Source organism: Micromys minutus, assembly GCF_963924665.1.
Source record: "Micromys minutus genome assembly, chromosome: X".
Classification (NCBI taxonomy): domain Eukaryota; kingdom Metazoa; phylum Chordata; class Mammalia; order Rodentia; family Muridae; genus Micromys; species Micromys minutus.
The window spans coordinates 45,348,932-45,368,849 of NC_137970.1; the positions used below are offsets into that span (position 1 = coordinate 45,348,932).

Below are 19,918 nucleotides of genomic sequence, written 5' to 3' on the forward strand. Positions count from 1 at the left end.
GACCTGTAGAAGCTTCTGGTAGAAACTTCAGAGATTCCTTGCCTTCATTCCTGAAGTAGCAAAAGAGATTTAATTCCCACTTGACTCCTGTGTTCAGGGGCCACCCAAGAGTTTGAGGTCAGCAGGCCTGGGAGAATTCCTGAGAGGCCGCTCTCTTTCTCCAGGCCCCTCCCCAGCTCCTGGACCCTGAGGCCAATTTGAAGCAAAACAGGATGCATCCAGGATGAGCGTCTTTTCCAGCTTGTCATCTAATCACCGAGGCCCAGCTTGGAGCTTCCTCTTTCATTTATGATAAAATACCCCTCCACACTCTCTCTCTCTCTCTTCCCTCCTTCCCCATTAAGGGTGTGCTGACTTCCTTCATTTCCGGGCCAGCCCTTCTCCGGTTCCATGTGGGCAGGGTGTCCTGCCTCTGCCTCACCTACCTCACTGCTGGTTTGTCAGAGAGAGAAAGACCCCAGGAATGTCCTGTCTGGCTACAGCTTCTTGCTCTTGGGCTGTCCTTGGGAGAGGAGTGGCCCCTTTCCAACAACTCTGGGGTCCTGCCACTGCTTGGTTAATGATTGAGCCACATAATAACCACTTTGGAAAGTCACCTCTACAAGATGGCCATTAACTAACTCCCTGTCCACTCTAAGCCTTAAAGGGACCCCATCTGAAACCTTTATCTCCTCCCAGAGGGATCCTGACAAATACCCAATCATGAGAACTTCTGGAGCCAATTAAAATTCTGCTTCTCTGTCCTATGTTTGGACAAACAGAAGCAGTTATTCCTATTTGAAGTATATGTAGATGCCATTGAGGAATTTTTTTTTTTTTTGGTTTTGGTTTTTGTTTTTGGTTTTGGTTTTTTTTTTTTTTTTTTTTTTTTTTTGCTGTTGTTGTTGGTGGTGGTGATGTTTTGGGTTTGGTGGTGGTGATGTTTTGGGGTTTTGTTTGGCCTTTGGGGTTTTGTTTTTGTTTGTTTAGCATTCGAGTAAGAAAGGGCTTGGGGTATCTCCAGCAGCTTAAAAGAACAAGAACTAATAACCCTGGTAGTACAAGCTTGCAATCCTAGCTACTCAGGAAGCTGTGGCAGAGAATCATAAGTTCAAGACCTGCCATTGTGGAGTAAATTTAAAATACATCCAGATAGCCTAGCAAGACCCAGCCTCAAAATAAGAGAGGGGGGGGGGTGGAGGGAGGGAGGGAGCATGTGAAAGCACTAGAGATTTCTCTCAGCATTTGTGAGGCCCAATGTCCAATCCCAGATGCTGCCGAGATGGGGAGCAAGGAGAAAGGGGTCTGGAGCCACTAAGCTGAGAGGCTAAGGGCTTCTGTCGTGAAAGAAGTCTTTCTTTCACCAAGAACCTGTATCTAGACAGGTAGGGAGAAGAGTCCAGCTGGAACTCAGACACAATTTAGAAAGTTCTAGGCCGCAAGCATGTCTCTATAGTTCCAGAAGAAACAGAGGAGTCAACATTTCATGAACTCTGTGTGTCTAACAGAGCCAGGAACTTGGCCTCTGTTTCTGTTTCTGAATGACTTCAGGAAAATGCATGTGTACCTGAGGGGTACCTGGGCCTCCATTTCTGCATCTGTAAGTTGGATGGGAAAGGTATATGGACTCCGAATTTCCCAGCTCCCTTCCAACCATGAGAGTCTGTGTTTCCACTAATACCTTTTGCTTATCCGCAGGGTGATACAGGGCTGGCTACAAATTCAACCAGGTCCAGCCACTAAATCTCCTTAGCCTGTGTCTGGTTGGGCTGTCTGAGTCCTGGAGTTTTCTAGAAGGCATGGGCAATATGGTCCCTAGCCCCTCCCCATGTTTGCATCTACCCTAGGAGGTCTTCCTCTGACCCATTCAGCCACAAGTTAATGAGTGACTTTGAGCCCAAGGTGTCCCTGGGATCTCAGGACTCTGGGAATCAGAGAGGGCTTGGCCTGTTACTCTTTCTCACCCCACCCCATCTCCCCTAGTGGTAAGTATGCAAACAGAGTCCAGGGAAGAAGGGTTTTAGAGGACATGAGGCCGCCGAGGCCCACACCTTCTGAAGCTAGACTGTCTTCCCTGTGATTGTATAGTTACTATTTACCTGGCTTCAGCATCCTGGAACAATGAAAGTTGCAAGATATTGTTTCCCATGAATGGGATTACTGCAAGTTGGTGTCCTGTTAAACATAATAGTATCTCCTTGAGGTTTCTAAGACCAGTTCTGCCCCTTGGAACTACCTTTTCTCTCTGACTTCCTGAGGTCTGAAGACTGAGCACACATCCCTCTGGTTTTTTTTTCCAGCCTAAGCAGCTCAAGTCCTGCAAATGTTCCTCCTAGACTTGGGTCAACCCCTGTCCCCCTCAGCCTCGTCATTGTCCCGCCTATGTGCTATTGCTTGTGGCCCTTTTAACAACGGGGTATGCCCCATTCTCCTCTGTTTATTTTTACTATGAAATTTTCAGGATGACCATCTCAATAATCCCTCTCTGATGATCCCAACAGGCAGACACTAAGTCCCAGAATCACGAGCAGAGACATCTTATACAACCCTATCCAGGTCCAACCAGATCTCAAACTTGGGGAACGCTTGGAATGCAAGGTCTTCTTGGTATCCTTGACAGATGACAAAACTGCTGAGAGTCGGTATTCAGCTGATTGTAATGTCGCCTGGGTAGGGGGCTTGAACGCTGCTTCTCTGCCGTTTTGTTTTCAGCAACTGGAATGGCAGGAGGAAAGGGGGTATTTTAGGGACTACTGAAGACAGAAATGGGTATGAGCTATAGAGTGGGGACTATGAGAGTGAATCACACCAGGGAAAAATACCAACTCAGTCACTCCTTCCTGTGGCAAGCGATGGTGAGAGTGACCAGTCCCATTTCTTAGTTTCCAGGACCCTTTTGCTTCCATGCTCCCTCAGAGTAGTCTGGCCAAGTAGTGCCCCTGATGCCTTCCCTGTGATCCTTGGCAGTTGCCAGCTGAGGCTCAGGAGAGGAAGAGAACGGTTTGCAATGAGGCGAGAGGCGATATTTGGGACCCAGGTCTCCTGACACGCAGCTCTCCTCCCTGTTTTCCACAAGCCACACCCAGCAGTCAAGGCAGCTGGGGCTGACTAGGCAGCTTCCTCACCACAGAGGAACCTCTGCCTGAGCTGCAACTCTGTTTCTGTAGTAGAAGGAGCAACCTCCAGGGGAGCTGGCCTGGGATTTCCTGTTCTTTATCTGGGTGGGCCAAAGACTGGCCTGTCTGAGGTATAGACTTGTATCCTACCATTTTGCTCCAGGCTGAGGTCAAATCAGGCTGGGCAGGGTCAGGGACTTTGTAGGAAGGGCTTGGCTCTAAACAACTGGCTCACAAAGCCGGTACCCCAGCACGACCTTCTCAGTGGGCAAAAATAGAGAAGCTGAGGATGTAGCACAGTTGATAATATACTTGCCTAGAATTGCAAGCGGTCCTGGGTTCAATTCCCTGTACCCTGTAAACAGGATGTGGTGATGTACACCTGATGGGATGTAGATGCACTTGGGATGTAGAGCAGGAGATCAGAAGGTGAAGGTCCTTAGCTACATAGTGTGATGTCAACTTGAGACATACAGAACCCTGTCACCAAGAAATAAAGATAAAGAAAGAATGCGGTGTGGGGAAAGGCCCAGAGTCGAGCAAGAGGGTGCTGTGAAGAACATGTCTCTGCTCTGATAGTCTTGTACAAAGCCTTGGGTGGCTTCACCTCTCTGAGCCGGCATCTGCCAACAATGGGACAACAAGCACCTACCTCTCAGTTGCTGAGCATCCATTCTGACTATATAAGTAAAATCCTTGTGTGAGTATCACTAAGTAGTACTTTGGAGAGCCTGGTTCTTTTTTAAAAAAAAAGATTTATTTATTTATTATATGTATGTACACTGTAGCTGTCTTCAGACACACCAGAAGAGGGCATCAGACCCCATTACAGATGGTTGTGAGCCACCATGTGGTTGCTGGGAATTGAGCTCAGGACCTCTGGAAGAGCAATCGGTGCTCTTAACCCCTGAGCCATCTCTCCAGCTCGAGCCTTGTTCTTTTGCCGTTTTTCATTGACATGGGGTTATGCAGGGCTCCAGCATACAATCTCCATGCATTGAGTCTGGACTTTCCTATGACTTCAGATTCTAGTCCATATAGGACATTTCTCTTGTTGCCCTTATAGGGCCCCTTCCTCTGGCCATCTTTGGTGACATTTGTGACACTGCAACAGGCTGTGCTAATGATGTTAATAACAATAATAGTGACATATTCTAAATTTTTGACACATTGTTTTTTACCATACTTAACCCCTGAGACAATTCCATAAGGCAGTTAGAGCTATTATCTTCCCTGCCTTACATATAAAGAAGTTGAGTAAGGCAGACTTTAAAAACAGGACATGCCCAGGGTCAGACAATTGAGCAATAAAAAGACCACCCAGGTAGTCTGATTATATGTCTTATAAGCTTCATAGCTGACTCCATTTCTTGATGCTTGGCCTATAGGCAAGGGCATAGATTTGGGCCTCTCTCTCTTTTCCCTCCATTATTGTGATAGAATTGAGTGTCTGGACAGACCACACCAGGCCAATACAGTTCCATGTGGAAGAGGTTGATTGAGGATGACAGAGACCAAAGGGAGAAAGAGAGAAAGAAGCAAAAAGAGGAGGGGGGAGGAAGGGTCTGCCTTTTATTTAAACTGAGGAGTAACCACTCGCAGGTAAAGGTGGGGGCTAAACCAAATGGATGCTGGAAATGTATGGCCGTTGGCATGTGGGTGATGTCACCGCTGGGTTCAGAGGCGAAAGCCAGTTCCTGATCCCAACACACATCATATCCAGAAGCAACTATTCTTTCTGGGCAGTCAGTCCCCAGATCAACTGCCTACTTGCACCAACACTATCACCACCAGCACCCTCCAAGGTAAAAGGAGGAAAAACATGAAGTAGTGGGATAAAGACTCCAAAATAGAGCCTCACCAGAGTTGAGAAGGGCCTGAAGGAGGGATTTGGGGGTGGTTCTGGCATCAGCACTGAGAGTAGGGAGCAGGGTGCTGGGTGTCATTGGGGAAGAAGAGACATTTTAATGTGCTGTCTTGACAACGGGTTGCATTATTTAGAAAGCGTGGGTAGGCAGGGGCAGGCAGAAGACTGGGTGGATTAACACTTATGAGAGCCCTCCTGCTCATTGAGCCCATGCTTGTATTGGGATTATGTGGGTGGGGGAGTTGTCCAGAACATCTAGCTTCCCCACCCCCTCCAGGTTTACCCATTTCAGACTCTTTGGGGGCTGCAAGCTTCCTTCCTTAGACTGTACTAGATGCCAGCTCCCCTGCTTTGGAGGTTGTTCCCTGGTATCTTGTCCTCAAAGGATAGTTTGTCTCAGTCTCTGCCCTTCCTGAGTAGGATTGGCCAGACATCTCTGTTTTGTTGTATTTTCAGACCATAGTGCCCAGCACAGGGCCTGGTACTAAGTAGATGCTGGCGGACTATTACTCGAGTCCACTCACAGTTCACAAGGAATGGTTTGGGAGGGGCAATTCAAGAGAGGTTGACATGGAAACTCACAAACAGGAGGGGTTCTGGCAGTTCGGCAGGTTTCTGGCCCCTTCTGTATGCCTGCAGAGGATACCTGGTCTTTCACGACCTCAGTTTTATGTTCGTGCAATTACTTGCTTTGCACTGGGTCGTCGTGACCACCAGGCGTAATGTCAGGTCATCTAGTGCTTTTCCCATAGATGAGAACTACTTCAGGCTAAGTGTTTAAACTGTGCTCCTAAGTGCATGCATGCAGGCCTGGCAAGGGTGAGAGCGCGTGCAGGTCGGAGACAGTGAGATCAGGGGAGGGCCAGTGGTTAACCCTGTTTTGAGAGCCCCAGATTCCCATATGCACACACCATCCACCACACACAGAGGATAAGTGGGCTGTTATCTCATTTGATCTTTACAAAAACAAGTTGGTTCTGAGATTACATCCCTATTTTAGAGATAAGGACACTGAGGCACAGGGAAATTATGAAGCATAAGGAACACCATCTGTGCAGTCCTTGGCTGGAAACACTGTAACTCTGCAGGAACTGTTACTGTCTGTAATCATATACTGTCCATATTCATTGTTGTTAATAGTTAAATTTGGTATCAATACATATTGCCACTAAGGAGCAGAGACCATTAACAAGGAGCAAACGCAGGACTGTCTTCGGCGTTAGCCTCACTCTTCCCAACCGTATCCCACAATGCTGTTCCTGTAGGCCTTAAACAGCTGACAGGTAACCTTTTGGAATTCTCCTAGCCCTCTCTGGCAGGCTACAGGGCTCAGGGGAGGAGTTATGTCCGCTTGTTTCTTGAAGAGGCCACTTCTTTCAAGCCCATTTCCTTTCTGTCAGAGGACAGTTTTTTTTTTTTTTTTTTTTGGATCCTAGGGTGGGGCCAGGCTACTTTAAGGCATTTCCTGCCCAGAGTTTATATTTGGCTTCAGCAAAAGGAAAGGGAAATAGGCAAGGGGAGTAGGGCTAAAAGGTGGTGGCGTGGGGTCGAAATTAAGTGAACTGCGAGGCTTTGTAGGCCGAGAGGGAAGTGGGAGGTAGTGAGTGCTCCTGAACATCTCAGGTGAACTTCCTTGCCCACTTAAGCTCAAGTGGAAGAGCTAATAGCTCCCCCAGGATGGAATGCCTCCGCCCTTAAGCAGAGGTTCTTCTCATTTCTCATACCTGGATGGTCCCAATGCTTTGCTTTCTGCCCCAGGGCATGATGCTCTGCCAAGCAGTGCTGCCCCAAGTACAGCAGCTGTGAGCTTCGGGTGGGATGCTTGGTTCTGTTTCATGCTGTGGAGACAACAGAAGAGGAGCTAGAGCCAGATATGCATACACTGTTAAGTTGAGAAGGAGAGCTTCCTGTCTGGGCATTGCCAGAACATTCAGTATCCCTTATCACACCGCATTGGGAGCACAGATAGGACCCAGCAAAATAGAGCAACCAGTCACTGAGGAAGACAGCTTCACATGCTGATGAATGTTGAGAGTCAAAGAGGCTTTGTATGTTGGAATGCTCAATCTAGTCTATAGCTTGGGTGTCTGTTTAAAAGTAGGCCAATTTTTGCCCTAGGCTTTGGGCAATGTTGGGTTTTGGGGGTCCAGTTATGTTTCAGAACAGAAGAGTAACCAAGTTGGGTGTGGGGTCTTTGGGACAAGATGGTTGGTGGGCTAGCCTGTTGACAGGAGAAATTGGAGACTAGAAATAGAAAGGGCTCAAGTACTCTATGCATGAGAACCTAGAACATAGTTGTGTACGGGAAACCTGACCATTGAGTGGGAGAATTTGCTAGAAGCTGAGATGACTCATTGTGTAGGAGGAGAGAGGAGGACAAAGTGTTGGATGGGTTTTTGAGGCAAAAACTGGCAGAATTCTTCCCTCCCATTCCCTCCTTGAGGACCTAAGACTAAATGCATCTTCCTCCACAATCCAGGACAGCTCCTCTGCTGAACTACCTACTGCCAGTGACAGCTCTGACCCAGGGGTTGGGGAATAGCCACTGGAAGATGAGAAACTATATTCAGATAGAGGTAGGGACTTCCCTAAGGTTACACACAAGTTAGTAAGGGAGCTAAAGATATAAGGTGTTTTGCCTGACCTGCAGCCCAAAAGTTTGGACCGATACCGCAGTAGAGAGCAGTTACTACTGGTCTAGCATCTGCCTTAGACTAGTTTGGTTGGCAGCTCATTCCTCTAGGCTGGAGACTGGAATGGGTAAAATAGCACATAGCTTATTAAAACAAATCTTTCTTTGTCACTGGTCACCTTGTCAGAGCACCTAGGACTGAGTTGGGGACAGTAGCTCCTAGGGGCAAGAAAGCTAATAGAGCAACTGCAGCAGAGCAAGTGGCAGCTTTGACCTTCACTGTCACAGGGAAGCCCTGGACTGGGTAGGAATGTCAGCTGTCTGCTTTGGCCTCAGTGTGTCAATTACTAGCCTTGGAGACCACAGGCCTGGCTGTCTCTGGACCCAGATTCTCAAACAGCCCCAGTGAACCAGGATTTACTTAGCTTCAGTGTTCATGTGGGTCTTACTGTTTACAGACACTATTACTTTGGGGAGTTGGAGAGGAGACAGTGTTGTAGTGTCTTTGGGGGTCTTGAATAATTTTATATATGTTGAGCTTCATGCTAGAGCTGCTTCCTCCCTAGCTCACCCATAAAATCAAGGGACCATCAATGACAGACGCATGCATTCTTTACTTCATCAACAGAACATCTCCCAAAGTAGATATGGCTGCCTTGAGGCATCTGAGACCCCCTTGACAAGATTGAAGTTGACACTTCAGAACCCGCCCCCCTCTTCTTGTCCCCCTGCATCTAAGTAGGATGGCCAAAACTGTCTGTCTCCAGACATTGTCAAATGGGAAGGGTATTTATCCCTGGTGGGAATCCATTTGGTAGGGACACCAAGTTTTACCCTGGGAGCAGGTGCAGGCATGAAGTGTCCGAGGAGAGGCACATAGATTGCACATAGGGTCTGCACAAGTACACTAGCCAGCCAAAAACTTTAGTGGCTTGAGGGCTTGCTACCACCTACTCCCCTACACTTTCCCTGAGTGTAGGCTGTTTGTTTTGTGGGTATTTCGTTTGTGACAGGAAGACTCTAAAAGTATTGCTCACATGGGCCCAGGAGCTTGGCATCCAGCTGCAGTTCCGGCAGAGACTCAGGCTGGCATCTGAACAGGTGCAGCCGGGCCCCTACTCCTGCCCTACGACCTAGCAAGCAGGAGGCCAGCCAGTGTCTAGTACTGCCAAAGTAGGCTGGCTGAAATGCAGCAGCCCTTGCTGTGGTGCCCCTCCAGTGGGGTTTGGAATGTGGGATGGGAGCTATTTTGGTCTTGTCTCCCTTCCTCCCTGTGCCTCCCTCCCCTGCCAGAATTGAGTTAGAGTGGCAATTTCAGCTAAGAGCAGCAATAGCAGAAAGGGGCTGTGGATGTGTTGGGCCTTTCAGTAGACAGGGAATTGCCCACCTTCTTCCACTTTGTGGTCAAGAAGGGAAGTTTCAGTGGCTCTAGAATACCGGATAGTTGAGTAAAGACCCATTCTCTCTGTCGTAGAGAGGTCGGAAAATCAACTAGTTACCTGTCATAGCATCTCTCCCAGGACTGCTATCAACCTGCACAAACTGTAATGAGGCCACGCCTGTAAGAGTCATATTCCTGTGCCAGACACCAAGGCTGGGTGGGTAAAGTGTGTCCATATGAAAGACATGGAAGGAGCTTGTCATAAGCAAGGATGGTAGCTTCTGAGATAAAAAGTGCCTTCCCAAGGTCATTCTGTATGAAAAGGTTTCTTTCCAGGGGTGGGGAGTGAAAACAGGAAATGGACCTTAGATTAGCCAAGAATGAACTGAGAATCTTTTAGGCAGAGCTAGCTGCAATGACAGGGTCTGTAGTGGTATATAGGCCCACTGCCTTTTTCCCTCTCCTACCTAACACAGGACCTCAGCTTAGTGTCATAGACCCTACCCATGAGAACTTACGTTGTTCCATAGATAGTGGCATCCTAGTACCCTCGGGATACTAGTGTTTCCTCCTGTTCACACTAAAAGTGAAAGAGACCAGTGTTGATACCAGACCCTGCTTGTGAGGGTCTGTGACAAGGGCCATAGGGAAGATGCCTTTCCAAACAGGATGTTAATCATTAAGGTAAATGAAATCACTGTGTTTGCTGAAAGATAGGAACAGTCAACTAATGATTTAACTGACCTCCGAAAATACCCGAGACCCCTTCCCCTCTCCTCTCCATAGGCATTCATAGTAGTGTAGGTTGTGTTCTCTTGTCTACCCTTGAGGCCTGGAGCAAACCAGCCAGCAGCTTAGAACAGGTCTGATTCTGGGCTCTGGAGAGCATCTTTTCAGCGTGGTGTGTGTGTGTGTGTGTGTGTGTGTGTGTGTGTGTGTGTGTGTATGTGTGTGTTTCATTGTCCAAGACTGTTAGGACAGTGGTTCTCTATTTTTTCTCTTTATAATCACTTGTAGAACTCATAGAAGCAACAAAACAAATGCAGGCCACCTTTATTCCAAGAGATTCTAATTGAATTAGTCATGGGCTGGGCCAGGGCACTGGTACATTTCAGATCTCCTCAGGAGCTAATGTGCACTAGTATAACCTGAGGGAGAAATGACATACCCAAGAGCAGTAACTAACAAGAGACATCTTCATGTCAGCCCTTGTGACATCTATTCATTCCTTGCTATGGGCCCATTGTCTTACCTGGTGCCCAGACCTGAGATGGAGTCTTATGGTTTAGAAAGAGAAGGATGAACGTGGAGCCTGGCAACAATTCCATAGATCACTGAGTATCTATAGACAGAAGGACCTTAATTTAAGGTACATAAACATGAAGATGGGTACCCATCCCTGGACTAAGGTTCATGCGGCTGAGTGAAGCCTTATCTCCTGCAGCATAGTTGCCTAGCACCTTATCTTTCTTCCCATCACCCTGTAACTAACACAGGATCTCCATGTCTCTTAAGGTCTTTTCAAATAGCCCCAAGCAAACTAGCCCTCTGTAATGACAACTTTAGTCATATTTCAAACCAGCGAAGGAAGACTGTGGGTGTACAGCTCAGCTGTAGAGAGCTTGCCTAGCCTGGACAAATGGGGCTCTATAGTTTATCCCCAGTGCAGAAAGAAACAGGGAGAAGAGGGGAGGCAGAAGAGGAGGAGAATAAAGAGGAGGAGAAGGGGTAGGAGGATGGGGTGGAAAAGGAGGAGGAGGATGAAGAGAAGAAGGTGGTAGAGGAGGAGGTAGAGGATGTGGATGGAGGTGGAGGAGGTGGAGGGAGGACCACTGCCAAAGGTTACCACTTGTAAGGTAAACCAAGGAGCTCAGTAGGGGAATCTTTTTTTTTCTTTATTGAAAATAGAATCTTTCCTCATATATCCTGATTATTCCCCAGTTGCCCCCCACTTCTCTTCGACTCTGATCCATTTACTTTCTGTCTTTCATTAGAAAAGGCTTCAAAAATATAACAACCAAAAATGACAAAATAACATATAAGAAAATGAAGCAAAAACTATCAGATCAAAGTTGGACAAACCACGTCAACAGAAAAGTAAAAGAGCCCCCAGAGCAGGCACAAGAGCTGGAGACCCACTTGTTCACACACTCAGGAGTCCCATACAAGCACTGAACTGAAAGCTCTAGAATATGTGCAGGGGACCCAGTGCAGACCCGTGCAGGCCCTGCGCTTGCTGCTTCAGTCTCTGTGGGTTCATCTGTGTCTTGCTTAGTTGATTCAAAGGGCTTCATTCTAGCAGGAGTCTTTAATCCTTGCTGTATAAATGTGGGCACCATAGTTCAGAGAATGAAGTAAGGTACTCAGGGAAACTGGCTTCATTAGATTTTTTTTTCCCTCAATTTACTTGTTATCATTAGGCATTATCCTCTTAGATATTGCTGCTTTTTTTTCTGCATGTATGAAATGTTCCTATGTTCATAGAAAGTGAGCTACAGGACCCCTGATTTTCACTTTGGTCCCTCCTCTGCAATAAACAAACAAACAAAAATAAGTAAATGAATAAATAAATAAATAAAATCTCTATGCTGAGAAGATGTATGTGACTTGTATATATACAAGGGTATATATTGTCATTGACTTCTGAAGTTTGTGACATTTCTGTATACATCATTCTTTTTCTGACATTTTCGACAGGAGAATTGTGGGTAAAACCATGAGGCCTAATTCCTGTCTAGAGTTTACTAGTACCCTGTGCCCTATATCAGTTAGGCACTTCCACCTGGGGATATTGAGCTTTAATATGGATGGAATCCAGTTTGTACCAGCTAAATGCTGCTACTGACCTGTCCTGGCTTTGGCCAGATCACTAGCTGCAGAATATAACACTTGAAACTACTGGCAGTCTTGCTTTGGAATCTGCACATCTGGACACAGAGGTTACGGCCAGGGGCTACAGACATTCCTGCCCCACTCGCCTCAGCCTGCCCAGTGTCACTCTTCCTGCTGGGCACATAAGCCAGTTCTCAGTCTGGGCTGTGCTAGTTCCAGCCTCAGGTAAGTTGACTCTGAAGTAGGTGGGGGTAGGGTCACTTCTGGTCTAGCCTGACAGGCTGGGGCATGTTAGATGGATGGAACAAAGTACTTTAGCTCACCCCTTAATCACCAAGACATATGTCCCTGACTGCTCCATCTGAGAAGGAGCCTCAGGGCCTCCAGGTCTTCCTGAAATGCTGGATTGTCAGAAGTCAGTGTCCCTGACATCCTGCTCGGTAATAACCCATTACATTCTCTGGATTCCTGCTATGGAGGGCTGCTGAGGAATTCAGTCCTGAGACCTACCCCAAACTCCTTTGCTTCTTTCCTTTGTCTTTCAGCCCCTCCAAAGTCTCTGCTTCTTAAACTCTCTTCCCTAGGCCATTTGGCTCCGATTGTGAGATTGATGGGACTCATTGCTCAGACACGGGGGGGGGGGGGGGGGGGACATGTCAGCCAGGCCACACTCCAGTATTTGGGACTTTCAATACCAGATCTGGGAGGGAGCACAGTTAGTGAGTGTGTGGCATAAGGTGCTAATCGCTTTTCTCTTCCCTAGTGTTTCACTTAATGCTCCCTTTAGTGGGGGCAATAGAGAGATTATATAACTTGCCCACTGTCAAAAGGTTGGTAACTGGAAACATCAGGATTTGAGCACAGCCTTGTGATTTTTTAGAACTTAGAATTGGTTCCTTGCTTGTCTGGAATCTGAGGGCTGGTAGTGTAATGTCATGGAAAAGAACCCAGAGCCTAGAATTAAATGTTCAGGGTTGGAGCTTCAGTTAAGATCTTTAATTCCGGGTGACACTAGATAGTTACTTAAAATAATTTGTGTGTGTGCCCTCATGCATTATAGTGTTAAAAATATTGATATAGGGCTGGAGAGATGGTGAGATCACATGTGTACATGCATGTGCGCGCATACAAACAAATACATAGAAAACACGTGAAGTGTCCTGGCATGCAGAGGATTGGTGAGCAGCCTCACTAACTTTTAGAGGTCTCTGTCTCCTTTTCACACCTCTCTGGAAAGTCTGGTCTGCTCCGTTCTTTAGTATATGTGCTGCCGAAGCGAGCACCGTTCCGTTCTTTAGATTTTTCTTTTCATCCTAGTAACAGGACAGCAAAGCAGGTTGCCATGCTGGGTGCTCAGATGTTAGAAATACCTTCTGTTGGGCCTGTGATACAGAGGACAAGGGAGTGGCTGTGGAAGGTAGCTTAGCTGTCCTAGTAGTCAAACCATATGCTTCAGATGCACCTCACTTGGTGTGTAGTCCTTTCCCCTTTCCTCTTCCATTGGCCTGGGGAGGTGAATCTTTCATTAGACCTGCATTGCCCCCTGCCAGATGAGCTGAGGTACTGCTAGTAGGGCTTTAACCCTAAGAAGCCCCACAGAGAAAGTTGCACTCTGAAGATACCCACAGAGGTGTGGGTGCACACACACAGGGACCAAGACATCTGCATGCATTATATAGGTGTAGAATCCTGTATTGATCCTCATGATTCACAGACGTGAGAAGATTTAGTTGCGGCCGTAGGTAGAGACAGATACTAGTGTGGATGCTGAGCTGATGCATGGACTTCGAGGGATGCACAGATGCTCACCTCTGCATTACCCATGTGCCCCGGAGGCTGGTCAATACACCCAAACTTGCTGGGAATTCCCCTTTCCTCCCCACAATTTTTACTAGTGTTTGGCCCCTGGGGAGCTTATTACTATTTTAAATACCTTCCCCCTTCTCCTGCTCTTCTCTCTCTTGTGTATTTGCATTTCTGAAAGAGTGTTTTAAGAGTCTTTTTTTTTTTCTCATTAGTCCTGGCTGCCAGGGTCTCTTCCTAGATTTCCTTGTAACTGAGCACTAAGATTATAGAGCTCTTTCTGTCTTGGAAGAAACCCAGCAGTCTCCCTAGAGTTCTTTGGTCAGCAGGGAGGAAATGTTGAGAAGACTCCATGGTCAGAGCAGCTCTTTGGAGACCAGCAGTGATGTGTTTATAAAAAAGAAAAGATATGTCCTGGGTTTTGGCACCGGTGTTAGGAAAAAGATAAAGAGAGAGTGTGTGGAGGGGGTGGTCTATGGAGGTGTGGTGAGGTGTGGGGGCAAGGGGGATGCCTCTAGGGGACCCATGTTGTGAATCCCTCCCCCCTGAGGGACCAGCCACAATATGGTATAGTACAGAATAGAGTTTATTCAGGGCCTGAGGGGTGGTTAAGAGGGTAGTAGGGGGAGCGAGAGAGAGAGAGAGAGAGAGAGAGAGAGAGAGAGAGAGAGAGAGAGAGAGAGAGAGAGAGAGAGAGAAGAGGAGTAGAGAAGTAGAGGCCAGCCATGAGTGCACAGAGAAAGTGGGGGAAAGGGAATGGGGAGAGGAGGGACAAATGGGCAGGAGAGGAGCAAGAGAGGAGCAAGAGAGGGAGAGATCAAGAGAGAGAGGAGCGGGGGGCAAGCAGCCCCTTTTATTGTGCCATGTAACTGTGGGGCAGAGCATTCCTGGCTGTTTCTAGATAACTGTGGGGTGGGGTTTACAGAATCCCAACAAACAGCTTTCTCCCTGCTAAGCCCACAATACCACAGTCCACGGTTTCAGGACATTCTCGCCCAGGGAACAGGTACCTACTCCTGGATAGCCTCAGAACTCTGCTGCTAGTTTTGTGTCTTTGGTGGCTTGTAGGGCCTCTTCTGTGGCTTCTGTCTGGTTGTGCATTGTTCCCATCTCTGTGCCAGGTACTCCCAGAGCAGAAGAGATAAACTGGGCCAGCTATTATCCTATAAGACCCCCACAGGCCAGCATTGTGACAGCCTAAAGTTCAGCACTTTAGTGTTCCACAAACAAGCTGAGCCCATAAGCAGAGGTAGAACTGTCCTGGGAAGCCACCTGGGGAAGGTGGACCGGACATTAATGAGTAGGGAGGGACGAAAAGAACTGGGGAAGCTGCTGTCCCAAGGACTGGAAGCCCAGCAAAGTCAGACTTAACTAGGACTCCAGTCCCAGCACTACCACTTGGTTGATTACGAGACGATAGGCAGTGTCCTTTCCCATTCTTTCCCTTCCCCTCCCTTCCTCTCAGATTCTCAAGCCCAGGCTGGCCTTGAACTCATAATCCTCCCACTTCCGTCACCTAGGTGTGAGATTATAGGCATGTCTTGTGCTTGGCTTGAGTCACTTCCTTTCTGAGTTTGTTTATATGGCTGTTACTCTAAGGAAAAGAGCCTTCTTTTTATAGGTGATTATGTGTTAAATGAGATTTGCCCTTTCCGTAGTTTGGATGATAGTAAGTGTGCTAATGAGAAAGGAAGCTTTGTTGGACATTTCACATCTCCTAGATGCTCTCTGCCTGGGGCGTGGAAGACTGACAACTCTAGAAGCCACTGGTGGTATTATGTTTTGGTGTAGGTCATGGGTTGGGAGAATGGGAGGAATTTGGGACAGGCGGGGAATGAGATTCAGGAAAGCTGTGGTTGATACAGGAAATGGAGCTCAGGGAGCAGAGGGTACCCTCGTTGGCCAGTCACATTGTGTCTTCCTTTCGATTTCTGAATGACTGGAACTAGGCATGCTTGCCTACTGGGTGTGAGGCAGTACTCAGCCAAGAATTTGCTAATCCCATTTCTCTGTTTCTTTTCCTCTGTTCTCTTTTAGAAGCTGAGGCCAAAAAAGCATGTGAATGGCTTCGGGCCACTGGATTCCCTCAGTATGCTCAGCTTTTTGAAGGTAAAGCCACTCAACTGCTCTCCCTACCCTGTTCCAAACCTGTTTTCTCCTTCAGCGTTTCGTCTGCACAATGGGTAAAACCCACGTGTACGACAGCCACACAAACTGCTGTGCATCCTGATTGGCTTTGCGCAGGGAATGAACTCCTGGTGCTCAGACCTCTCTCTGAGATTGCTCTCATCAGCTTCTCTCTCTGGTGCCAGCCACGGTTTAAAGGACCCCCTCCCCGCCCCATCCTGCTCATTGTGCTGAAGACAAGGTGAGGGAGGAACTGAGCATCCTGCTGGCTCAGGCTTGGACCTCATTTTGCCCACAGCAGTGGCCTCATGTCTGGGTTCTGTTCTTAGGGTTCCAGCCCTCACCAGTAGTGTTTGGTGCTGGTGGTCACTCTCTTCTGTCTTCTGAAATACACCCCCCCCCACGTCTTCATCTCTGCTGGCTGACATCAGTCTGTTTGCTGACTATTTCATCTACCTGGCATCCAAATATTAGAGAATCTTGGGGCTCAGACTTTTGCCTTGCCCACATTTCTTTGCTATGAGATCCTGATTTATCTCTCAGGTGACAGCTCCTGATGGAGTCTGTCCAGACCTCATTTCAAAGCTTCTGATTCCCTCTAATGAGCCACCAACTCAGTGTCTTTACCCTGAGATCTATCAGGTGCCTCAGAGATTTTGCCAAGTCTGAAAAAACCAAAAAAAAAAACAAAAACAAAAACAAAAACAAAAACAAACAAACAAACAAACAAAAAAAAACCAAAAAAAAAAAACCCTCCTAAAGCCATAACCATCCACCCTGCTGCCTAGGTTGTGTATATCTTAGAATTATCCTGAATTCCCTTCTTCCCCATGGCTAAACATCCTGCGGGCCTTTTCTTCTTCCGGAATGAATACGTTTCTTAACACCTCCACTGCCTGGTCTGCTGTGATCCACCACTGCTCACTCAGACTAGGACGCCAGGGTCCTTCTTGACCTCCGTGCTTCTAGTTCACTTCCCCAGATCTGTTCTTGGCAGTGACAGACCACGAGACTCAGGTACTCTGATAGGTGGAGTGGGTCCAGATGCTGACTCTGGCTGACTACAGTTCTCCTTTGCTCACTACACCCTGGACTCTTTCCTACTTGCTCTGACCCAGGTCTCTCCCTCATCACAACCTTGGTAATTTTGTTTCTTCCGGACAAAAGAGCTCTTTCCAGTTTCTCTGCTTGGCCACCTTTTTCTCCATTTGCCCTGTCAACCGTGCTCAGTCTTTTCATGACTTTGTGTTCATCTAGGTTTTGTGCATTGTTTCCTATGAGAGCATAAAAGCTCCCTGAAGGCAGGGATCCCCAACTTGTGTTGTTCACTACTACTTTGTGCAGTGCTCAGTGAGTGAATGTGTGATGAGCGATGACCCCCCCCCCCCCGCCTTTTCTCCTGATGTTTTGGTTTTCCCCCTCCTTTCCCTGAGTCCTGAGAAGATGGCTCCCACTGCTCTGGAAAGACATTGTTTGGCTACTTGCTGTCCTCTCCGTCCATCTTCCCTCCCTACATCCCATTATTTGCCTTGGACTGGCAGGAGGTCCTCTATCTGAAAGCTCAGAATTCAAATGAAAGAGAACTCAAGTTGGCTCTTGGCAGCCATGGAGAGTCTCTGGCCTGTTGTCTGGACTTGGACCTACTTTACTTTCTTCCTTTCAGCTCATGCCTCCAGGACATTCCTGAGATTCTCCCAACTCTGACCTCCCTGGGTTTTCTCTGCCTCATTAACTTTCTTTCCCTGTGACAATACCTGAGATAAACAGCTAAAAAGGAGGGACAATTTACATAGCCTTGAGGTTTCCATCCATGGTTGCTTGGAGGTGTTGCTTTGAGCCTGTAGCCAGGCAGAAAGCATGCTGGAAAGTGGATTGGAGTGAAAAGCTCCATGCCTCAGGGTGGGCTAAAAAGGAAGGGTCAGGAGGGATAATGTGGGCAGGGATGAAATTCTGATACCCATTCAGTGACTTCACTCTTTCCATTGGCCTCTACTTCCTAAAAACTCCACCACCTTCTAGGCAACTGCAGCTGGGGACACAAGCCCCATGACTTTAACTCTACAGCATGGTTCTCAAATTCTAAATGGTTCTCAGCCTTCTTAATGCTGCAGCCTTGTAATACAGTCCTCATGTTGTGGTAACCCCAACCATAAAATTATTTTGTTGCTACTTCATAACTGTAATTTGCTACTGTTATGAATTGTAATGTAAGTATCTAATATGCAGGGTATCTGATATGCAACCCTTATTGGGTCTAAGGTCTAAGACTTAGAGAGGCTTTAAGATCCAAACCCTGCCAGCTCTATTTTATTCCTAGGCTTTCTGTCTGTTGTGGCCCTTGCCTTCTTGCTTCCTTTCTTCCTTGCCCCAATCCCTGCAGGTCAAGTGTAGTTGGGGCCATTTCTGATCCCCTACCAGACTCATCGTTGCTTCTTTCCACCACACAGAAGGTGTGTTCCCCCTGGATATTGGCTCTGTGAAGAAGGACTACAGTTTTCTGGACCAGGACTCTCTGGGGGCCCTGTGCAGGTAGGAGGCTGAGGGTCAGACTTAGGAAACCTTGAGCCCAATTTTGTGCCCTTGTGCCTTCTATTAGAGGAGAGCATAATTTATTAATAAGGCTCATTTTCTGCAGTCACGTTGCTCATTATAGTTACTGTATCTATGATCCCCTCCTCTACCCCTGTCACTGTAGCTAGAAGATCCAGATTTGGGCTTGATTCAAATTCCTCAAAGAATGCCTTGCATTCAGACACTTTCTACTTAAACCAGTGCTGCTGTTTCCCAAGGCTAAACCACCATTTCTCCTTGAATCTATTAAAGTTTCTAGCCTCTGTATTCTGCTCCTCCTTCCCAACAAAGCCATCCTCTCTCTAGCCACCAGAATCATCTTTTTAAAACCCCAGGTAGGCACACTCTCCTGTTTAAAATCTGCCACTGCCTCTATGCAAAAGTACAAAGCCATTTCAGCATGCCACGTTTGCCACCCTTTTGAGCTCCCTTAGCTTTGATCATACCCTCTCCTGCTAGTTTCTTTGTTGACTGTGGCCTTCCTTCTTTACCTTGCCACAGGCTCCCACCCAAGTCTGGAATAGCTATCCCTGCTTCTTTTATCCTCAGCATCCCACCTCTGCTTTCTAGGAACACTTTCTGAAAGTTCCCAGTCTTACCCTCTGTGTGTCTGCTGTTCCTTCTGCATGCTCTGTTCTTGATTTCTGTATCTCTCAGTACCCAGAAGACAGAGGTTCTAATCTTCCCAGCATCACACTTAAGACATCATGGGCATTAATCTTGGAAGAGTTTTGACCATTTAACCAAGGGAAATGGTGGATAGTGTCTTACAAGTGTTTTGGTAGGCTATCTCAGGCTATGGGGAATTGGGCACCTTGGGTGAACACATACTTTGTGTTGCAGGAGGCTGATGACCCTGAACAATTGTGCTTCGATGAAGCTTGAGGTTCATTTTCAATGCAAGCAGGTGAATCCTGGCAAGGGGTGAGGTGTGCGGTTGTATGGTACCTGGCACAGTGCTGGGACATGCACTTGTGAACAAGCTCTTGTATGGGGGTGGAGATGCAGGGACCTCCTGTACTGCAGGTCCTATGAGATTGCTTAGGCTTTGGTGAGCATCACCTATAGGAGCCTGTGAGACCAATTACCCTGACTCATGTCTAACTCTACGATCTATTCAAACCACCTCTCCCTTTTGTTTATGTCAATGACTTGATCTAGTGATGGCCTTCCTCACAGAAGACTATTTACCTTCACTACTTGGTTTGCCATAGCTAAAATTCCTTGAAAAGGAGAAGGGATGGGACAATGTAGCACAAAGGTCATTGGCTCGATGGTATTACAAGTCAAAATCACCAAAGCCTTAACCCCATAAGATCTTATTCCCTAAGGCCCCTAGTCTCATTTTTCCCATCACTAGCATGAGTCAGGAGACTAGATGGATAGATGTCTAAGTATTTTCCATACGGCCTCATTGTATATAGCCTCAAAAGTAAGCATTATGGCCCCACTGCTTCCTGAGGACAAGTTTTGTTGGTTTCCTCTGGAGCTTTCCCTACCAGAGGCCCGCAGTCAGGTAGGGTAGCCAAACTGACAAAGCACTGATCTGGGGACACTTCTATCACCAACAACTAAAGTGTCCTTTGGCAAGCTTCAACTCCTGTCTGGAT

General features: G+C 47.3%; 1 protein-coding gene across 1 annotated transcript in view; it reads left to right on the forward strand.

Moving 5' to 3' along the window:
* Positions 1-19,918, forward strand: part of STARD8 (StAR related lipid transfer domain containing 8) — a 32,802-nt gene that overhangs the window by 3,629 nt on the left and 9,255 nt on the right. Inside the window, exons 2-4 of the mRNA XM_080910003.1 lie at positions 15,648-15,719; positions 18,185-18,266; positions 19,152-19,215. Of these exons, the coding sequence (XP_080766129.1) occupies positions 19,159-19,215 (57 nt within the window). The 5' untranslated portion in view covers positions 15,648-15,719; positions 18,185-18,266; positions 19,152-19,158. The remainder of the gene's footprint in view (positions 1-15,647; positions 15,720-18,184; positions 18,267-19,151; positions 19,216-19,918) is intronic.